The sequence below is a fragment of the Oreochromis aureus genome, linkage group 18 (assembly GCF_013358895.1).
Source record: "Oreochromis aureus strain Israel breed Guangdong linkage group 18, ZZ_aureus, whole genome shotgun sequence".
Lineage (NCBI taxonomy): Eukaryota > Metazoa > Chordata > Actinopteri > Cichliformes > Cichlidae > Oreochromis > Oreochromis aureus.
In genome coordinates, this window is record NC_052959.1 from 27,007,832 (window position 1) to 27,030,735 (window position 22,904).

General features: G+C 39.1%; 1 protein-coding gene across 1 annotated transcript in view; it reads right to left on the bottom strand.

The window, feature by feature from the left end:
- The window catches only part of lig1 (ligase I, DNA, ATP-dependent), a 68,335-nt gene extending 47,687 nt beyond the window's left edge, over window positions 1–20,648 (bottom strand). Inside the window, exons 1-8 of the mRNA XM_031754946.2 lie at window positions 20,477–20,648; window positions 19,854–19,916; window positions 16,857–17,037; window positions 11,515–11,689; window positions 9,790–9,927; window positions 5,521–5,904; window positions 5,259–5,367; window positions 1,014–1,100 (exon numbers count right to left, since the gene is read on the bottom strand). Coding sequence (XP_031610806.2) covers window positions 1,014–1,100; window positions 5,259–5,367; window positions 5,521–5,904; window positions 9,790–9,927; window positions 11,515–11,689; window positions 16,857–17,037; window positions 19,854–19,916; window positions 20,477–20,493 — 1,154 coding nt within the window. The 5' untranslated portion in view covers window positions 20,494–20,648. The remainder of the gene's footprint in view (window positions 1–1,013; window positions 1,101–5,258; window positions 5,368–5,520; window positions 5,905–9,789; window positions 9,928–11,514; window positions 11,690–16,856; window positions 17,038–19,853; window positions 19,917–20,476) is intronic.
- Window positions 20,649–22,904: the final 2,256 nt, after the last annotated feature.

Below are 22,904 nucleotides of genomic sequence, written 5' to 3' on the forward strand. Positions count from 1 at the left end.
GAGGCTGATATTTAGCTTTAAGAAGCAGCAGACTTCACCTGCGCACCGCTTAAAGCAGGTTAAAACAATCTGTACAGCAGTCGACCCGAGAATAAGCCGAGCACATAAGCAGCATGCCTTACAGCGTGACCTTGATATAAAATTCCATGATTTCCCTGTGATTACCCATTACTAAGTCAGAGCACTTCCCTGGCCTGAAGGTTTTCATTCCTTCAGTTTTTTCCCCTTATAAATAACTCGCAGATCTTCACAGAAAAACAAACAGGCTGGTGTTCACTTCAGTTTGGCTCAGAGGGAAGAAGGGGAAAAAAAAAACCAAAAAAACCCACCAACAGTGTGATGACTCTAATCGCTGTTGAGTGAAAACATTGCATCCCAAATCTTGCCTGTTTAGTGAGTAGATTAGCTTTGTCTTTTATTTGACAGCCAGAAGTGGGGAGTAAAAGCAAATAATCAGCAGAGAAAGAGACAGGTTGACGTTCGACTATAGTTCCTGTCCACATTGCACTCCCAAGCTTTATTATTGGCATAATTCATGATAATCAATCTCAGGGCATCTTGTTTAAATAAGTCTAGGCACATAGGCAGGCTGTGATTTCTGTATTTACTTTAGGATTACACAAATTCTCCAGTAAAGGGAAAAAATAGGCAGCTGCCTAGTTAAAATAACGGCTGTTTTTCCAGTGATCCTTCACATAAAATTCTCATAATTTCTGCCTTATGCAAAGATAGTTGATCATCCCACATGCTCCCCCCTCCTTCTGTCTTTCTTCTTTATATTTTAATGTCTGATGTCCAAGCGACTGGATTTGGTGGGTGGATAGAGAGGCTTATGTGAAGAAATTATATTATTTTGGAGACATTTTGAAACAGGGAAAAGCAGTATACAGAAGCAGTGAGGAGTGCCAGTAACTGATGCACGCTGGAAACAGTTAAAGATACATATGAATTTCAATCAAGACATTCAATCAGAGAACTTGTGTTCCTATTTTTGCAGCAGATAGGTGACTTACTTCTGGCCCTGTTTCCAACAAGCGTGGTCCACGGGATGATATTTTGGTCTCGATGGATCATAGTCTGTTTGTCCTGAGGTTGCCTCACTGAGGAAATAACACAAATTTTAAAAGATAAAATAAGAGAGCACATTTGTGTCCAACTAAATGATGGCAACAGCTGTTACAGTCACTGGTGCCAACTCAGATTCCTTTGTAGGCAGAGAGTCACGCACACAATTATCATAACAATGAAACAGTTTAAAAATGTGAAGAATATTTTGGAAGATATTCTAGTAGCTTTTCTGGTTAGCTCACAAAGAAAGAAGCTGAACTATTGCAAAGTTTATCCGAACTGAACGTGTAAGTAGATATTAACAAAAAAAGAAAAAAGAAAAAGTTCTGCATATTAAATAGAAAAGTGTTCCCATTGTCAGTAGTTATTGCTTCCAAAAAACAAAAACAAATGACTGGGATAATTTACAAGTTTAAACCGTCTCTTTTTTACTGCAGTAACATACAAGATGCGAGTTTCTTTTCCTCAAACAAAATATCATTGTCTGAATTCATTACACAGAGATAAACTAACGCTGTGAACTTTCTTTTGTGTGCAATACCTGTCAATCCCAGAGTGTCACACACAAGGTAGTGATAAAAAAATAAATAGTTAGGAAGATGAAAAATGCATTCCCTGCTTTCCACAGCCAAAAATAGTTTGGATCTTGAATAGTTAACATGACCTCAAAATGACAAAGCAGTAATTTGCTGCTGGCTTATTTACATGTGGTAAACGCATTGCTTTCTGTAAGGGAGACTGAATAATTGCAAAAGCAATCATAATAAAGAGAAACGGATTGGTTTCCAGCAGTAGAGAGTGCATGCCTGAGCTGAGAATACAACAATCATCATATACGGTGTTTGCTCGTTGTAGGAGGTGCAGGAAAAGGAGAAATTAGCACAACTGTAAAAGTTGTAAATAATAGCAGTATGGAGCAGCCTAATGACTCTCACACCGAGCTGAAATGAAACAAAGGCAAATAAAAAAATAATGCCTGCATTGGTCCTGTTGTCATTTATTAAATACTGGTTTGGTAAATATGTATCCTGGGTATGTTTATTTGTCACATTTCATTTCACAAAGATAAGAAAACAATGTTCCAGTCGTGCCTGATGCGGTTTTACACATGAAGAAAGATTTCTGCTCTCTTAACTCCTGACAGTGCTTATTATTTAACAGTGACACTGGATCAGAAATCAGAAAGGGCAGATCCTAAAATCAAAGGTATCGGTATCGAATCAGAAATGCAAAAGGCTGCTTTGAGTCCACCTTACTGACTGCTCATCAGCTTTATGGGCTTTGGTAAGGACGCATGGAGTATTGCTGGCTAATAAATTACATTCTTTTTAGGATAGAATAGAATAGCCCTTTATTGTCATTGTACATGAACAACGAAATTATGGGTGCTCCACACAGGTAGGGATGGGTATCGTTTAGGTTTTATCCGATACCAGTACCAAACAGGTACTTTTGAAACGGTGCCGGTGCTTAAACGGTGCTCGAACCGGTGCTTAAAGAATGGAGAACACAAAATTGGTCCAAAACCTCTCATGTTCAGCTGTTTTTGTAAAAGATAACAATGTTAGCCTTTTCTTCAGCTATAGGGCATATATGGTCTCACTCTTGGCTGGAAGCAGTGCTTAAACAATGGAAAAACACAAACTTTGTCCAAAAACCTCTCATGTTTAACTGTTTTCTTTGTAAAAAGATAACAATGTTAGCCTTTTCTGCAGCTATAGGGCATATATGGTATCACTCTTGGCTGGAAGCAGTGCTTAAACAATGGAGAAAAAACAAACTTTGTCCAAAAACCTCTCATGTTTAACTGTTTTCCACTTTTTCTTTGGTCATTTTAGCCTTTTTGGCCAGGGTGAAGGGAGTATCTGCCATCAAACAAGAAGACAGCCGCATGTAACTACGACGGTGTTTGCTAGTTCACCTTACATGCATTAATGTAATAATGTGGTTAGCGTACTCAACTTACACACGAACAACATGAAGCTACTCACGGCTGCTGCTGCCATCATCATCAGTCATCATTCTGCTACACTGGCAGGGCTAGGGGCCAGGACTCTATCAAACACGGCGCATTTCTCGGCTTTTAAAAAAACACTATGCGTCACCAGGTGTTTCATCAGATTCGAGGTGTTACCTCCTTTGCACAGTATCACCTTAAAGCACTTGTTGCAGGCTGCCGAGTTTGCATCTTTTGCTGTGAAGTACAGCCAGACTTTTGACCGTTTTGCCTTGGGCATTTTTAATCTGTAGCTCTGCTCTAAAAGAACGTACGTACCTGGCCCCGCCTACTACGCTTGCAAAGGTAAAATGATTGGCTAGAATCCAAAGTGTATGACATCTCAGTTAAAAAAAGCACCGAAATGTGCGCTGCTTTTCAGTCCGGTTACTACCGTTTATGTCAGAACCGGTGCCGGTACCCATCCCTAAACACAGGTATAAAATATAAATAGTAAGACAGCAGTAATAAATAAACAGGAGAAATATATAGAATCACAAGGAATATATAGAAACCAGAGGAATAGATAGAAAATAAGAGAAAGGCACACACTGGAGAACAGTTATAGTTCTGGTAATGGAATATCAGGAAGAAATTACGTTAAATAATGCAGAGCGCACACAGCATTAGGAACCCCATTTAAGCCCAGTCTCAATGATGAGTTTTGCTTCTCTTTTGCACTCTGCATCACTGTCTGTTTACATGAAGGAGGGGCAGACACACACACACACACAACACACACACACACGTCGCAGCTGACTAACAGACTCTGGACTACAGTTTATTTGCGATGATGATGATAGTGTTCGGTATCCGTGTGTGCAGCAAAATCTGCTCCCCTCTTCACCCCCAACACTTGTGTGCTCTACACTGAAGAGCTCTGCATAATTATGGTTGAGACCAAGTAGCTGCAACCAGCCAGGCCCTCCTCCTCTTCACACGAGCGAGTCTCTTTAAATCAGGAAGGAAGAGGAAAGAGGACAGCAGAACCTGATGACACAGCCTGTTTAATATTGAAGAGGTGGCGCACTCTTAAGCATGTTTTTCAACTGTAGACTAAAAGGTACAACTGTACCGTAATGAAACATCAGTGCTGGTGTTAATATTCACTAGCAAATTTATACAAGTCGGGATTTCACGGATTGAAAATGGCTCAACGCGACAGCAACTGTTTGAAGTAATTGGGACTACTTAGATAAAACATTTATAAGTATTTAAAGAAAAAGCTTGATAATGCCCACTTATCCAGGGTGGGTGGCACGCCTCCTGAGCCTTGAATAGAAATCTGTAGAATAGAAAGCACACTCATTTATAAATATACACTGACAGATTTTAATCTATTTTGCTAATCCTATTACTGTCTTTTTGTATTTGTTTATTATTTTTAGGACTAGAATAATCACCCAGTCGATCGTTTTTTTGTCCTTTTTTTCCTCTCGCTTAATTGACAATTAATCATCAGGAACATTCCTAAACAAAACAAGCACATCGCTGTAGTGATGAATGCAAGAAAATAACCTTGGTTTGATTCACTTTTTAAGGAATCGATGTCATATACTATTGAATTTTTCGCATTTACTGCAGATCACTATTAGTTAACGCCAACAAAATGTAATGACAGCATCATTTCACCTGTTTTGGCTACAAGTCTTGATAGAGACTGCTCAAAGGCAGACAGTATTTCTCATCCACCCACCCAGCTGTGCCTTCACAGCCATCTTTTTTCTACATTTATTCTTTCAAAGCTCAAAGTAACCATGCATTTCTCTCTTTTTCATCATTTTTGTAGATGCCTGAACTATATCTTTACAAAACTGAAAAAGGAACTGAATTCAGTGTTTCTTTGCAGTGTGAGTGCCTAGTTTGAATCAATAAAATATCACCTCTCTGGCAGCTACCATCAATCAACATAATAAAATGATTAGGTAGTCACTGAAGAATATAATGGAAATAATTCTCAGTAGCTGCTCTCCTTCTCCTCTTCTACACCTTGTCACTAAATTTTGATCCTTCTTCTTTTCCCCACATGCACGTACAGTTTACACTTTAGTAAGAAGAGGTCAGGGGTGAAGCTCAGCTGAACAGGCCGACATGTGGATAAGTTTAGTGTTCCAGCAAGATAACAAACAGGCAAGTAAGGTGGCAGGCTTATCAAGCCTGAGCTACCTGTAACCTCCTGTTGCGCCTGTCTTACCCTTTCGTGTCTTTACTCTCCTCCTCTGACCTCTTCCTCTCTGGACTCGTCTTTTTCTCCCCCTCATTCTTCTCTGGCTTCTCCGTCTTCACTGCTGCTTTTCTGGGAGCTATCGAAGGAAATAAATAAAAGACAAGGTGAGGGTGATGCAGGGGTTGAAGTGGAGAATTATTTTACCTTGTTCTCCAAACTGATAAAAGCACAGCACATTCACATGCTGTTTTTTTTATGCAAGCACAGAACTATGCAAATTCCTTCTCACCAAAGAAACTGCTGATGGGGGCTTTCCTGGCCGGCTCCTTATCTTTCTGCTCTTTTGCTTCTTTCTGCCTTTTCACCGTTTGACTTTTCGGGCTCTCTTCTGTGCCTCGCGTGTCCTTTTCAACCACCTCCGTTTTGGCTACGGCAGGCCCTTTCTCATCATCATCATCTGTCTTCGGCTTTGCTTCATTTTTCTTTTCCGCCTCCTCAGCTTTCTCCTCTTTCTCATCAGAGCTCTTTTTCTCCACCTGCTCCTCTTTTTCTACAGTTTCTTCCTCTTTGCTCTTGTTCTCCACCTCCTCGTCCCCTGGGTTGTTAGCCTCGGTCACTGCCTTTTCCCCCCTTTCTTCCTTTGTGTCCTCCTCCATGGGTTCATCTGCGTTACCTACACAGGGGCAAGACAGAAAGGGAGTGGAGTCATTGAAGAGAAAAATGCCAGCAGGTTTACTGAGGGCAACCCAGTTTTTTTGTGAGCCCATGTTTGAAGACGCAAGAGCCTCCTTCAGTAAATGCCGCAGGTTATATTTCTGAGGTTTCCTTTTCACCTGAGAAAGGCAGCTAAGAGAAATTACTATTGACAAACTTGTAGCACCGACTCCCAGCAGTCAGAGCTGGGGTCATGATACTGGCTGGGTAAGGAGGGCGGCATGAAACTTTAATTTTCTCATTCAAACGTTAAAGTAAGTGGTGGAATGGACCGCTAAACCCAGTAGTCACAGCTGCTACTTTACTAGACAACTTTAGAAAGAGAAGGAGAGCCATTTCCCTGTCTGTGGGAAAAAAAAAAAAAAAAAAAGAGTGGGGGGGGCACCAGGCTCAGCTGCTGTCAATTTTTGTTGTTTTTTTTCAAACACACTAAAGTGGTTTTCAAGCACACTTCAGCTTTAACCTTTTTTAGATGTTTCTCAATTGTCCAATATAAGCCTTTAACCTGCCATTTCCCAAATTTAAACTGCATGTGATGCGTGACTGACCACATGTGGATTCACGCTGAGAAAGTACAAGATGCTCTACCCATGCAGCATCCAACCCCAACCAAATAGAGTATTTGCAGTAGTGAGAACACATGTGGAGTGAACCGCTCTGAGACGGTTTCTAACCTTTTAGCTCTGTCCAGGTGGTGATGTGATTGGTTCAGTTTGTTTGCCCGTGTGTTAGGAGGACTACTCAAAAAGTTAATGGACAGACTCACCTAAAAATCTTGTGAGAAGATGGATTTAGCACAACTAAGAAAAATTAATTTTCTGGAGTTTAGAACGACTGTTGATAATTATGAGACAGGGCAAAACTGGACATTGCATCGTGTTTGAATAGCCTTCATCTTCTCAAGAAAATATCACAGACTAATATCAATTTATGCATGATTTGGGGTGAATTTTCAGCCTTGGTGGAGGTATACACTGTTGGGCTGCTCCATTTTCTTCACAATTCTGCCTTTATTGAGTGTCTGTGTCAAAACTTAGACAAACCGATTAAACAAAGCCAAACAGGCTCCGTGGATGGTGAATTTCTCAGTTTGCATCTCACAGATGGTAAAAATGAACTTTGCTTCATCACAGTGCAGAGCTCCTACAGTTGCAGTAACAGACTGAAATCATTACCCTTTATCCTCAATCCTTTGAATCTCAGGCTGTTTTTGTTGCGTTTCTCTCTATTTGCACTTCACCATAACAGTAGACCAGGACTGTCAAACATAAGGCTCAGGGGCCAGAATCGGCCCACCGAATAAGGAAAGGTAAAGGAGGGCATCATTTTTTTATTTTTAATTGCATTTTCAAAAGTTTTGCTTTTATTTTACTTTTATTTTTTTATTGATAAAGACTTCCCTCGTGGTCATTCATAATACATCTATATAATAAAGTAAAGTAATAAATTAACAATTAAATGGCAACAAGTCCCTTTTTTCCATCATCTAAAAAACATACATTTCTATAGTAAAGTCACTACGCAGATGAACAAAAAAGGACATTTTCTGTAAATTAACAAAAAGTTTCTGTTTCATAATCACAGGACAGTCTGGACAATGAGCTACCAAAACATTTTCTGTCATTTTAAATATTAATTTCTTACATAATCTTCTTAATTTCTTATTTATCTGAATCCAAAGAGATGTGCTGACAAATTTCTTTCATTTGCTTCATAAGCATTTTTTAAAACTGAGACATACAGTTGAAATTGCACTTCTTTTTGTTATACTGAGATATCTCAGGGATTAAATGTGTAGTTAAACTACAACTAGTGGAGCTGTGAAATGAGTTTCATCCTCGCAGTAGTCTGTACATAAAAGATGAACATATACGCTGTTATGTAATCCAGTTTTAGCACGAGGGCTGTTTCACCATTTTTCTTTAGCCCTTTATTTGCAGAAGAGAATTGAGGATTAAGTTATGAACTAACATTAGCTGGCCTGGACAGAAGTGGACATCCATAAACTGTGTCGGATCCTGTGGGGGGTGACTCGCTTTCGTCCCCACTCACAAGTCAAAACTAAAGGAAATGCACTTCTGCATTGTTTGAGATGATCTGTCAGTATCAGAAATAGTCACTTCGTCACTGTACCATAATTCTCTGAACAACATACATCTACAGGACTACAACTAGAGATTACTTTGTTTGATTCAATAGTCTACATTATTTTGTGTTCCTCCACTCATCGTTAAGCTCAGAGAAAAAGGCCATGATGAAACGAAACGCATGCCGCAATTTACCAGAGCCCTGTGACAGCAGAGACAGCAATGAAAATGTTTAATCTTTCACTTCAAATCTTTCAAATTCATGATTCAATAAAGAGGAAACACTTATTTGTGGAGCTGGAACTGAAAAGTGTTTGCCTGGTGATTAATATCTAATTAATTATCCAAGTTGTTGCTCTTTATTATTGCAAACCAATCGGCCATAAAATTTCTGGAAACAAATGGCTGGATGAGACCATGTACAGCAAGAAAATAAGCTGTTTGGTACTGTGACACTGCTAAACAAAAAGTATTGTTTAGGGATGCACCGATCCCGATACTGGTATCGGGTATCGGGGCCGATACTGTAAAATGTGTGCGTACTCATACTCGTAAAAGTTAACCGATACCATGAACCGATACTTATGTAGCCGGATGGGAATTTGGGAGTAGATAATCATAATTCCCATGGACTTGAACGCCACATAAGGTGTTCACAGTTCACAGAAGAGAACGGCATGGAGAGATGCACGAGGTTAGCTGAACCAAAGTGAGAGACTCGGCTGTTTTACTGAGGTTAACTAGCACAAAAGAGTGTGTGACTAGAAAGCTAACCGTGTGAGAGCTTCGCAACAGAGTGTGGGTGAAGTGACTTTTTGTTTCAACGGTCGCACCACCGTGGAAAACTGTGTTTCCAGCCATGACCGCCGAGGCTAAAGGCTAGCCGGACTGCTTGGCTGCGCCACGGAGGCAGCTGCTATGGACTGTCGGAGAGCTGGACAGTGACTGGCTAACGCGCTGTAGCAGAGACAGCATCGGGTCCGCAGGGAGTGGATTTAGTGTGGGACTGGTGAATGGCGACCTACCGAGCAACGGAACTGTAAGTCAGACTTTTGTGCTCTTACTGGGGAGAAGAGGATTTTTCTCCATCGTCTGGCGTGAGCAGCAAACAGCCCTGCAACAAGTGTGAATGTGAGTGTGTGTGGGGCCCATGTGTGAATATTGTATGTTTAGTGGAGTTATATAACGTGTTTTGGAGTGTATATTAGTGAGTCACTTACCAAAAGGTGATAACATAAGTTGGGTTGTTTAATATAATTTGAAAGGGAATTATTTCATTTATACAGTGTATTTCATTTGGTTAAGGAATTGGAATATCATGTGAGTTTAAAAAGGGATGTGTTGTACAGTATTTGTCTCTGCCCTTACGTTCAGTGAACGCTTCGCTTAAGTTAAAGAGTTGTCTGGGGTCGTTTCTTTACTACTGGTTAAGTTTAACTTGTGTGTGGCAGAAGTATCGGTTTTTGTACTCGGTATCGGCAAGTACTCAGATCCAAGTATCGGTATCGGATCGGTTTGAAAAAATTGGTATCGTTGCATCCCTAGTATTGTTTATATGTTTAGTCAGGATACAATTGAGAGGATGTTTCCAAAACTGGATTTTAGTAATGATAATATGCGAGTTTGTTAATATAGCATGCTGATTTTTCCCCCTTATAGCCGCTGTGTCTGTGCAACTTCCCCTCCCAAGTGGACTTTCCAAACCTGTAGAGGAGCCAAACTTGGTTATCAGACTCGCAGCAGAAGCGAAAGCATACCTTCACCGCTGGCACTGGTCTCCACACGTGGCCGTTTGTTTCGCTGACCCTGCTCCTCCTTGACCTCTGCCTCTTCTTTCGGACTCTCGCTGCCACTGCTGCTCTCATTGAGCTTCCTCTTAGGGAACATCTTCCTTGCTGCACATATCAGGACAGGCATTACATTAAAAGAAGATGATTTTAAAAAAAGAAAGGAAAAAAAGAAAGAGGCATCCCAGCTGAAATCATGCCAGGATCAAACAGTAAGAGAATGTGGAGATAAACAGGACGAGTCTCCTCTCTTGCTGCAGATGTAGGGCAAGAAGAAGAAGGGAAAAAAAAGGGAGAGAGAATCATAGATACATACTTTGCTAATGAAAACACTAATTCCATCCTGAAGAATATTATGCAGCACAGCAGCTTACGGTTCCAGTGTAAATTACCCTGCAATTTTACGCAGCAGTGGTGCTCGAGGGCAATTTCAGTTTTGGTAACACATCCGCCTCTGTTTTGGCCCTTGTTAGGGGTTCTAGCACAGGTAGCAGTGCTGATGTTTTTCTTCTGGATATTATAATGAAAGCATTAACCCGGGACATTAAGAATGCAATTTCTGGTCGAATTAGGGAGTTACTTTAATGTGATGTTTTCTCCAGCAGTGATGGTGGTGGGGCTCTTATTGTGGCAACGCGCCACTGGTGAAAGCAAACACTGCAGTCATCAAACACAAAGAGAACGGGACGATGAGAAGAGAACGAGCCACTTTTACTGCTGCAAAAACTAAGATGAAGGAAACAAAGTGGGAGAGGAGGTGCTTCTCAAATGAAGACAAAGCTGGAATGCTAGAAAACTCTAAGCAGCTTAAATTCTCTGTTCAAACTCCAACATATCTGGTGTTATATGGGAAAGACAGCAACTACAAAGAGCCATGTAAAAAAAAAAAAAAAAAAAAAAAAATCACTAGGCCATTCGGTTTCATTTTAAATGCAGAAATTTCCACACATCATCTGATTAAGAATTTACAAATAAGAAACAGCCGCTCTCTTTCAGTTTTATCTTGCAGATGTGAAACGTTCAAGCTGCTGTGTACCAACTGAGGCTATAAAATAATAATCACTACATATGTTTATGCCTTGTTTTTTTTTTTAAAAAAAGCCCAAAGTTTCTAAAGCTTGCAAACCCAAGAAAGCACCCAAATAAACACCGACAATCAGCTGCAATAATAGGACGACATGCTCTGCTGGTTCGATTAACTCCCAGTCAGCACAAACGATGCACTGCTAAGACAATATAGCAGTAATAATATTATTATCACAATGCAAAGATGTGCAGAAAAATAATGATATAGGCTCCAGGAGGGTGTACTCGTGGTGCAGCAGATGAGATTAATGATAGCGCAATCACGGTCTAGTCTCGTGGTTGTCAATCTAAGGCAGACCAGAGTGTGGAAAGACAAATGAAAGAAAAGGGTGAAAAATGAACTTCGCCGCTTCTGGTGAACAAACTTCTTATGCATTCAGTTCGAGATAAATTTCCTGTTTTCTCCCTCATTGTGAAATAATGAGTATTTTGAGCCATTAGGCGCCTGCTAACAAGTAATCAAATAAAACAGCTCGAGGCAGGAAAGCTATTAATCCTCTGCTGGTGTCAAAGTTCAAAATGGTGCAAGTTTGGAAAACGAGCTGAAAAGCACAATTCTGAAACAGCTTAATTAAGACAAAGTTAATAAAAATCTGTTCAGATGCTGACCAGTCTTGCGTTTGACGATCCCAGTGGGGGAGACTGAATTGGGAGTGCTGGGGGTCCCCGGTGAAGCAGAGGTGGCTGGAGTGGCAGGGGTGGCGGGGGTGGCCGGGGTTACAGGTGTGGCTGGGGCCGATGGTGGAGACAGGGGGGTGGGAACGGCTTTAAACGCATCATCCTTCTGAAAGACACAAGCACGAGTGATGGTAAGCATTATGACAAGAGGCGCATGAACAACAGCTTGAACAGGCAAAATGACTGCAGGTCATGGTTTGTTTGCATGGCCGTCATCATCCACAGATATTACTGAAAATGAAACGGAAGTGACAGCAACAATTGTCCAGCTGTCTGCAACAATATCATTTGGATCGCTGTGGATTGTTTGTGTGGCTCATCCTTGTAGCCTGTTCTGCTGAGGAACACGAGTACTGTGTATTATTTAGTTGTAAGAATGATTTTTTTTTTTTTTTTATTGCTGAAATTGTTTATTGAATGTGAAATAAAGTAATTTGATGAAGACATGCAGTTTCTAATTTTAGGACTAATTTTTGGCAACCAATAACCAATACCTTAAAATTATCCTTAAATCCTTGAAGATTTAAGACTTTTTAGGACCCATCTTAATGCCACTTTTGTAAAACTTTATGATGGAGAATATTTTGACCTAGTAGCTCACAAAAAGTGACACGGGTGCTCATTTAGACATGAAGCCAACATGTTTAGATGCCGCAAGATTTATGGAAAGAAGTGAATCTCTAAAAAGTGTTTAAACACCATTGTGATAATGGGAGACGTGGCCTGAGCATTAAACGTTTGTAAAAATGGTTATTCTGATCCAAGACAGGCTTTAAGAGCTCTAAATCAAGACTAGAGTGAAGGTTTGCAAGAGGGCAGCATGGACCTCTGTGGAAACTGGATCAGCTGAATCCAAAGCACGATCAGGCCGAGGAAAAGTGAGCGCACTGAGAGAAGATCAATACGAGAGGCTTTGTTCGCTGAGAAACAGAGAAGCAAAGTCACAGATAACAGAATTAGCTAAATAAAGAACACAAGACTCCCTCCAGCAACAGTCCTGTCAAGAGAAGGCAGTCTAGCAATAGTCTCAGAGGATGGAAGGGTCTCTAAATCACATCTCGTAAGGGGAAACAAGGTGAAATGGTTGGGGTAGGTTAAGAAAGAAAGACCAACACAGTGAAAGATCGACCCAAACAAAAACAAAAAACAAAAAAAAAAGTACTGATGAATCTATGGCAGTAACAGGAAAGTTTATTTGAGGACACATTTGATGCCACAGCAGATCGAACCTACAGTGAAAGATTTAAGGAGCTGGACACCTGCACCGAAACAACTCCACACCGACCGATGAGAAGCAGCATTCTTCTGGGACAAGCTCTCTTATTTGCAATGCTGCACTGCTCTGAAATACTGAGCCAGCCCAAACACACTGTCAAGTACTTTTTCAAAATCACCTGACCATCACCATGCTGAACATTTGAAACACTCAAAATCTGACAGTGTTTTTACATGTAACATGAAGCAAAGTGCAGTATATGGATAAAGGTACTTGGCCCCCTCCACATTACACCTACAGGTGCCCCTCAGCGATGAAGCTCTTGGTGCACAAGTTTTGTACTGATGTTAATGCTACAGGTGGCTTTGAGTCAGCTGAGCACTGGTGACTTTTGCACAGCCCTGCTCTGTAACCTTATGGGGTCTTCCACTTCATGGCTGAGCTGCTGTGGTTCCTAAAGACTTCCAACTTTTTAATTAAACTCCTTAAAACTGATTGCATAATATCTAGGAGGAAAGCCATTTCATCAATACACTAGTTACAATAGTTGCATCCTCCTATATAGTACCAGTAAGCTCTGTAGAATGACACATTCTTTCACAAATGTTTGTAAAGGCAAACTGAAAACACCCAGAATCAAAGATTAAGAGAGAGGCCCAATACCTTTGTCTATATAGGCAAGGCAAGGCAAGGCAAGTTTATTTATATAGCACAATTCAACAACAAATGAGATTCAAAAAGTTGAAGACATTCAAAAACAAAATAGATAAAAAGCATGATTTAAAATTGATTAAGACAAGCAAACAAACAAACAAACAAACAAACAAAACAGTATATAAAATCAAAAATCAGAACAGTAGATAAAATCAGAACAGTAGATAAAATCAGTAGTTAAAATGTAAGTTTTGAAATTTAAGCTTAAAAGTGAATTTGGTGCTTTATTCAAAAGCAGCTGAGAATAGGTGAGTCTTCAACCTGGATTTAAATAAACTGAGTGTTTCAGCTGATCTGAGGCTTTCTGGGAGTTTGTTCCAGATATAAGAGCATAAAATCTGAATGCAGCCAAAACCTGGTTCTGACTCTGGGAACTGATAAAGACCGGATCAGATGACCTGAGGGATCTGGAAGGTTCATACTGGGTCAGGAGGTCACTGATGTATTTTGGTCCTAAACCATTCAGAGCTTTATAGACTAGCATCAGAACTTTGACCCTTAGGCAGCCAGTGTAAAGACCTCAGAGCTGGTCTTGTGGTCCACTTTTTTTGGTCTTAGTGAGCCTCAGCAGAGTTCTGAATGAGCTGTAGTTGTCTGACTGATTTTTAGGTAGACCTGTCCAGATGTGTTACAATAATCAAGCCTCCTTAAAGATGAATGCATGGACTAGTTTTTCCAGGTCCTGTTGAGACATCAGATCTTTAATCCTTGAAATATAGGGTACATTCCATTCAAACAAACTCTATGAAATGAGGTGAACAAACGTGAATAGACACCAGGTAAAGCTGACAGAGGAAATCAGAGTTTGCAGCAATTTAAATAGACCGACTTCAGTGAAATATTTGCTTCATGCTGTCACAAAGCACCCATCAGCTGGGATTCTCCTCACAACACTGACGATCAAAAATAGAGAACAAGCTTACTGATGCTATTTGAGGGCAGCTGTAGCCGTATGGTTCAGTTTCACTTTGATATAGAGCAAAGGAACAAAGAGAGGTTGGAGAAAAGTGAGACAAATTTATTTACAGCTCTCATTTGAACTCTTCCTCATCCTATTGGCCTCAGTAGCATTATACTTTAGTCTCAATGCTAATGGTTTAAATTCAGAGTCCCATTTACTTTGCAGGTCTAGTCACTTGACTTTCTATTGTCTCAGATGGCCCTTTATGCATGATGAAAGTTTTCTGTGCATTTTGTGTCAACGCACCACTTGACAAGAAGTTCCTTGTGAAACGGTCAAAGCAAGGCTGGGGTAATCAGTTTTTCTGGCTTAAGTGCTGCTGTCATTAAAGATAAGAGAGAAGCAAATACTATAGTTACTGAAGTTAATGAAATTCATGGAGATTTTAGTTGAGATTCAAATTTTCCACTCATTATTTTATGGAAATGTTCTGTATTACATTCAAAGGAGAGATATGTTTAATAAATATAATTATAGCACAGACGGTGAAAACGAAAGCTAGGAGCAAGCAAACCTGATCAATACTGAACATCAATTCGTTTGAGAACAGCAAAAAATGAATAATTATATGAATACTGTCTAATCATTTTAAGTAACAACTGCACTGGACATATGCTTTAAAACTAGTTTACCAACGTTACAACCCTGAGTATTATGTAAACCTACCTGCCCTGCTGCCTCCTAACCCTAGTCCCTTTTTTCCTTCTTTCCCTTTTTTTCCCTTCTTTTTCTTTCTTCTTTATTTTTTAATTATAAGTTAAAAATGTGACAGCAAAGAAAGTGTAAAAAGGCATACTACTGTTATGTTCAACTGCTGTCTCAATAAAAGAGATAATTTAAAAAAAAAATAGTTTACATCACAGAGGAGGGAATTTTTAAGTCTGGAGATGGACTGACTGAATTGGTCTCCCACCAACTTCCCTCGGAATAAAAACTCAAAAATATAAGTCTTAAAAAGGAGTTGGAAAGTGAGCAAAGAAATCAATACAAACAGATAAAAGCAAACCTGATCAATACTGAACATCAACAAGTCTGAACAGTTAAAAAGTCATAAACACGTGAATAACAGTGCTTAATTTCACATAACAATCACATTAAAATAAAAATCATTTGTTAAACTATTTTGATCCCCCATCCCCAGCTGAAGGTTCCCTTCTTTATAAAGACACAAGCAGCTCACTGAATTGGTCACGTCTCCCACCAACTGGCCTCAACAACATAAAAACGTATAATAATAGTTGGAAAGAGCAAAGGACTCAAAACAGAAAGTCAAGAGCAACACAAACAGCCAGCTTCTGCCACACCAAGGGGTTGCTGTAGAAAGGCAAACCGAATCAATATTAAGCATCAACCATCAAGACCTGGAACAGCAAAAACTACATTTAAATCAAGCAAACTAATGATGTTAAACATCTGGATTCAAGTAAAACCATGTCACTACAAAATTAAGAAACAAAAGGTGGCTCATGTGACCCTTCACATGAAGGGTTTCCTGGGGTCCACTGACAAAACCTGCTGTTTTTCCAACATTGCAGGCTATTTCTAATGTTCATTCACCCTAATAATAAGTAGTTCAATACCTACTTCAATACTGCACAGTGCAGAAAATTAATTATTTACTAAGTTATTATCGAGCAAACAAACAATTTGGAATCACAAGATTACTTAAGGTATTTTGACACTTCATTTACCATTTTACAGACTAATAACAAATCGGATTATTAATTACTGATGAAAGTGATCTTTAGTCGCTGCCCTGCATTTATCTGCGGGGGAGCTGCTCCACTGCCAAGAGTACAAGAGTGGATATATTAGTACCTTGTCACAAAAAATTAATAATTACACCCATATGAAAGGGATTTGAGGTGAGGGCAGCCTGACAAACATCATGTATCATCATAATCACTTCCCTCAATCAACAAATAGTGAATAATTGCTGACATACAACAAAGAAAATAAACAGGCTGGTTAAGAGAAGTGTTTATCAAACAACAGGTGGCTGAAAGACAGCCAAAGCTGATAATCAGGTCTTTTCATTACATGGCTTATTGACAAATGTATTCAACATTGTGATTCACCATACAATTACTAGGCCTTTGTGTAGCATTGTTTTTCCCCATAACCAAACCAACAATAGGCACTGATATGCCTACAGGAGCCCTAAGAGTCTTCGTTACACTCGTTTCAACATTTGATGGGTAACACACTGCTTCAGTGTTTCCACAAAGCATGCCTGCTTTTTTGTTTAGCACCATGACATCCCATCAATCTGTCAGTCTTTTATTGGTGAAAACGTCACTCACAAATTGCAGCTGATGTGTTGAATTTAACAGATTAAATGAACTCTGACGTCCCAATTATAAAACCACATGTCGCTTTTACCTTTTCTGTTTTATCAGGAGCTTCTTTGTCTCCTTGTCCCTTGCTGGGAACTTGTTCTTTAACAACTGGGGCCTCGTCATCATCGCTGTCCAGGATTTGACGGCAGCGTTTCACAACCTTTTTGATGGGCGACTCTGCTTCCTGAACACCGTTCTGCACCTTCAGAGGACTCTTGACAGGCCTGGAGATGACCACAGAAACACACTTCAGATATCACAAATTTTAAATAAAGCATTAAAAGGGACCTATTGGCCTTATTTCCATCTCAGTACTTTTATTCTGTGCTTTTACTTGAGTAGCTTTGCATGATTCACAGTTCAACATATTATTTAGCGCATTGTTTATAAATTATTAATCTACATTAACATGTCAGGGTTTTTTTTTGTCACAATACATTTTATATTAAATGGTACATGCCCTGCTCTACTGTCATTGTAATCCAGTGTTAGGTGGTTGCCAGGCAACCTGAGAGCATCTATTGTGATAAATCCGATGTCACCAGCACAGAATTAAAATTATGCTTTTATAAGGTGTGGTTACTTAGCTACTGCTTGTATAGAAAGAATTCACAAACATGGTATTATAGTTAGAGATAATCTATATGTATAAAATAATCAGCAACTAAAGCTTTAAAATTAATAAAGACTCATCCCTGCTGCTGGAATAACTGCTTCCAAGAGAGAGGGGACCAGCTGTGCGAGAGAAGCTGTGCAAACAGCTTGTTTGATGAAGGACTTTTATTTACATTTTAATGTGAAAACACTGAAAAAAAACAAACAAACAAAGAAAAATAAGTATTCGTCATTCAGGGTTTATTTCAGTCAGTGTGCTTTACAGCTGAACGCTGGACATGCCATCACTGACCCAAACAGGTCAGCAGCTAGAAAGTGAACTAGCTTTCTAGCTATATCTTGGTACACTCAACCCTTTTATTTAGGGGTCAGGACCTTGGATAGCTCATCATCTGTCTGAAAAAAGCTGTTTGAGGTCTCCCACTCCTTTTACATTTGTCTATTTATTTATTTTTAAAGGTACACTTTGCAATGACCTTCTGCAAAGTTTAACTAAAGCTGTCACCACCAGGGGGCAGTATTTTGCTAACTTGTGTATTGTTTACAGATGTGTGAAACTGTGATACTTCTTTTTTAAGCTACACTAATTTCAACAACGGACTTGGTCTTTTGCTATGCTAAAAAAAAAACAAGCGCTAATAACCTGCCTGACTGCTAAAGATACACTGAATACACAAACCTTTACAGAGTATTACATAAAAGTACAGTGCAGCCCTTGTTCAACTTGAGCTAAAATATCTTCTCTCTGTAGATATTTAGGACATAAAGCCATTGTTTCTTCATATAATATTGACAAAATTATTTAAATTTGTTAAGTTTTAAACTGTTTTAAATTCTCAATATTTAAAAAGGCCACCTTTAGGAGACATTATTCTAAATGATTGCCCATCACAAACAGAAGGCTTAAAGAGCCGGTTCACAGGAACTACTTACATGAACGCTGACTTTATTATTCAAAACTCTAATTGTATTTGATATAAACAGACACCATTTTAACAGTATATTAATGACAGAAAACAAGGAAAAGCATAAAAGAACCCTTTAAGGTTAATTCACGTAGTAATGTTGACCCACAAGGTGCGATATTAGGCATTTTTTAAAGGATCAAGTCAACAGTAAAATCTATCATAAAAAAGAAAACCTATAAAATCAAAGTAAGACTCGTAAAAAGAGGTCAAAGCAATGATGAGGCGATCATTACAGAAAGGAAAGTCAATTAAAGTGAGTTTTAAGACGTACTTAAAAGATTAAAGAGTCTAGAGATAATGAACATTTTATCACCAAAGCAGCTCGGAGATGAGAAACTGAAGTTCTCGTCTCTTCATCTTTTGATAGGAACTACTGGACACAAAGTTTCACTCAGCAGCGAAGATAACTGCACATACGCCACGCGTGGGTGGGCTTTCAACACAAAAATATGTTTGAAAATGGTATCAGTATGCACCATATCAGCCACCTCGCTTTATGCTTCTGCCTGAATACAAATGCAGGTATTTTAACTGCATTATAGGCAGTAAAAATCTCCATCCTTCTGATAATATGACAGTTTTATTATGTGGTTTATTCCTTAAAATAGCCCTGTTTGTCCAAGTCTAAAGAAATTTGCAGCCCAATTAAAAGTTTTAAGGGTTCAAAATTGGCCTTGATGCAGTGACTATTTTACGAATGAGTACATTAAACTTCACTAAAAGAAAAGCCAACTCTTCTAAGTTCAGGCTGTATAATTATTATGAAAACAAGACATCTGAGAGAATAACTATTAATAAAAAAAACTAATAGTTATTACTTTTGCTCTGCAGTCCTTTTCTCAGTGCAAGTGCCAGACATAGGTGTGCTTTTGCACCTCTATTAAAAACCAAAGACACTCACCTGTGGCTTGAATTAAGATGAGAAACAAAGAGAGGCCAGTGTAAATAACAACAGTAAAACTAATTCAACAAAAGTCTAATTAGAAAAGATATACAAAAGGGTTTTTTCTGAAGGTTTAACAAAAATGTATAATGCTTAAACAGTCGAGGTTTTACAGCAGCAGCCGCCAATGCAGAAGTTCTAACTGACACTGCACCGTGATCATCTTATGCGAAGTCTGAATCTTCATTCTTTGAATAGGATGAGACTTTTGAAGCTTTTATGGGACCTTTTTAAACATCTATCCTCATACATCAAAAAAGCTGACAAAACAAACAGGACCATGATTTTCAAAGCTTTTTTTTTTTTTTTTCCAGGTTTCAGGCTTCAGTTTAACAAGGTAACACCTACTCTTTGCCTGAACTATATACAGAGCAGGCATGCTTACATGTGGAGTCAAACTATAATTTGTGTATAGATTAATACAATTGCTCTGAGAGATTTAAAACACCCTAACGTCAAAGCTAAATTAACAGTGATTCCAGGCAACAGATTCTTGAAAAGTCTTACAACTCACTTTTTCACAGGCTCCTCTGCAGCTTTCTTCTGAATGTCCTTGCTCTTGGGCTGAAAGAAGGATCTGTAAAAAGACCACACAAGCATTCACTGACTTGATACATGTTTATACCAACACATGTCTGTATTTAGTGCATTAAAGTGTAATAAAAATCGCTAATAAGGCCGCACTTTTACAACAACACAGAAACAGGTTTGCCTGTAAATTAGAAACTTGCTGAATCACAGATTACCATCTTTGCTATCTAGTGTTACAGCAATGTGGCTCCTCAGATCACAGCCGCTTTAAAAGATCTCTATAAGGTAGGAAAATAGCCTGCCTTTAACGACCATGTATACTTATATAGCTATGATACCGTCTGTGTCTGTGCAGGAGATAAAACTATATTTCCAAACAAGTGATGCAGATAAAAGCATGCTAAAGCTAGCTTACAGGTAGTCCGATTCACACCGAAACAGACATGTTTTTTGTTTGTTTTTTTAGTGTAACCCCCTCTAAGTCAAACTTAACCCCCCCTGATCACCACTTATTACACAGCTAACTCTTCCAGTGCACAGATAAAAGCATCGTCAAGCTAGTGCTAATTTCCAGCAAGCTAACTGCAAACTTTGGCTTGCACTTACGCGATGCTCCGCTGCATGTTGTCTTTAAACTCTTCCTTCACCTGATACCTGGCTAAAACAAACGTTTAAATCGCAGCAAAAGTCCAACATTCACACACACGAAGACACCAACTCCCGCGCTGCAGAGAGGCAAAATATTAATTTGGAATATTCGGCGCCAAAAGTTGTATCTCAGCCAAAGATTGTCAGAGGAGAAGATGACTCACTACGGGAGCCCAAAGCGAGCGGTTTCCGCTCTGTACGCATGCGCACTCACGTACTTAGTTTATCCAAAGAAAATTTTATTTTTACTGTAGCTACACAAAATGTATTAAATGAAACTACTCCGTTGCTACTAATAAGATGTGATTGTGCTTAGTCTAAGCTTATACGCTACTGTTAAGATAGTATACAACTCACTATGGGAAAATATAACAAAGCTAATGGTTTGCTATGTTCATGCAGGTATGTAAAAAATAGTACTTCTTTAAATTTTTGTCACACTTCTCTTGAATTGGCTGCATGTTTCCCGATGCAATCTGTATGAAATGGTACCTGAATTTAATTCCTGGTGTTTTTCAGTCTTCCCAGCAAGTTCACATCAGAGGCCATGACTGATAATGGGGAGGAGAACATTTTGAAAAGCTAAAACACTTTTAAAGTCTGCAATTTACACTGCCAAAATGGTACCAAGCAAGCTAAAAAGGCATGTGGGAACCAGGGTCAGTCTGATAAGGAGGTGAATGCCAGTTATATAAACTGGTGTAGCAACGCAGACAAAAAATGAACCAGCGGAGATAGAGGCTATTTTTTTTAGTGACATGAATATGAGCCTTGACATTTTGCTCTACTTTTGGTGGATCTTGGGCACTAAAGGTTTGAAAATCTACAGTCATTCCAAACCAGGGGTGTCGACCCCTCTTTAAAGATAGTATGATCCCTCTGTATGACAATCTGCACAGCCTTTTAAATCTCATTTCTGCAGATATTCAGAAAATATTCCTCAACTTATTACTATCCATAATATTCAAAAGTAAAGTTTGGCTTTTATTGAAGGACCAGAGTGTCCTGATGGTTAATGTGTCACCACATTAACCACAAAGTTGGACTACCACAAGTAAAAGAAATACACATAAAACTGGGAGAAAGTGGTGGAAAGTGAATGTCAAACAGCTTTCCCCAATTTCTGTCAGTCATTTTCTTTGTCATTTTTGAGTTTTACAAGAATTGTAGCTCAAAAAGTGATGTGATATTTGAGATATATAAAAAATGAGTTCATTCACGCTGGACAAGCCCATCAAGTGTGTCGTAATCTCCAACTACAAGACGCACCAAGCAAAGGCAATACTCAGAGAATGTGTCATTTGTCAAATGCTTCCCACTGAAAGCCAAATAATAGACAAAACAGCATCTTAAAATTACAGTTAAGAACAGTTTTAAAGGTTATGGGGCTAAAAGAGAACAAAAATGGTCTGTGTGTGTCTAAGCTTCTTTTTATTGTCATTGCGAGCTCTAGAAAGGGAACATCTCATCCAGCAGTTTTATGCCAAGCAGGCCAGATCAGTAATAGCACCATACCCATCCTTTAACATAAAGAAGTACAAGTGAACGCTCCAAGAAAAAAAAATACATATAATAAACAGATTGATATATCTTGAAAAACAACACTATAACTTTTGGGAGGTATTTTTTGTAACTAAACGACTGTAATATTTAAATCTTTCACAAAAGGGTCCAATCTCTGTCCGGATTGGATGCTTTTGTGTGCTGGTTCTGGCCACCCCTGATCTAATAACATTAACAATAACTTAGTTTTGTATAACAACTTTCAAGAAACCCGAGGAGCTTTTGTAACAAAAGTATAAATAAACAATCTAGGCTTACTTGATTCATAATACAAAAAACCCCAACAAAATATAAGCAAAAAGCGACAAAATTCTTCAAATGTAGATTCCTCTGAAGGTTCCATAATGTTGCTTTAGAGCAATATTAACAACACCCCCTAAAAAAATCTACAATATAATATCAGGAAAAATAAATAGTAGATAAAATATAACGCGTACTATCTTTACTGATCAGAGTGGCACCTCTGCTGTTTTACACTTCTCCGATCAGTCTGTCTCCCGGGCAAATGGGGTGTAGTGAAAAGTTCATGAGTTGTCAAGGACGCTACTGCCCCCTGTTGTGTCGGGGTGGTAACTGCAACAACACCGGCTCCTGGACATGACACTGCAAAGACGACACGAAAGCGCCCTTTTCAACAGGATTTTCCCTGGGCCTGTTTGAATGCATCATTTATGGAGCTCGTATTATTTTCATGAAGACTGGAGCAGGGGGCTGGTGAAATGCTAGACAAACAGCTAAATAATGCAAGCTGAGTGCACTGCTTTATTTACCCAACACAAGTGTCATGTAGTTAATTGTTTACAAGTGCAATTCCCCTACTGTG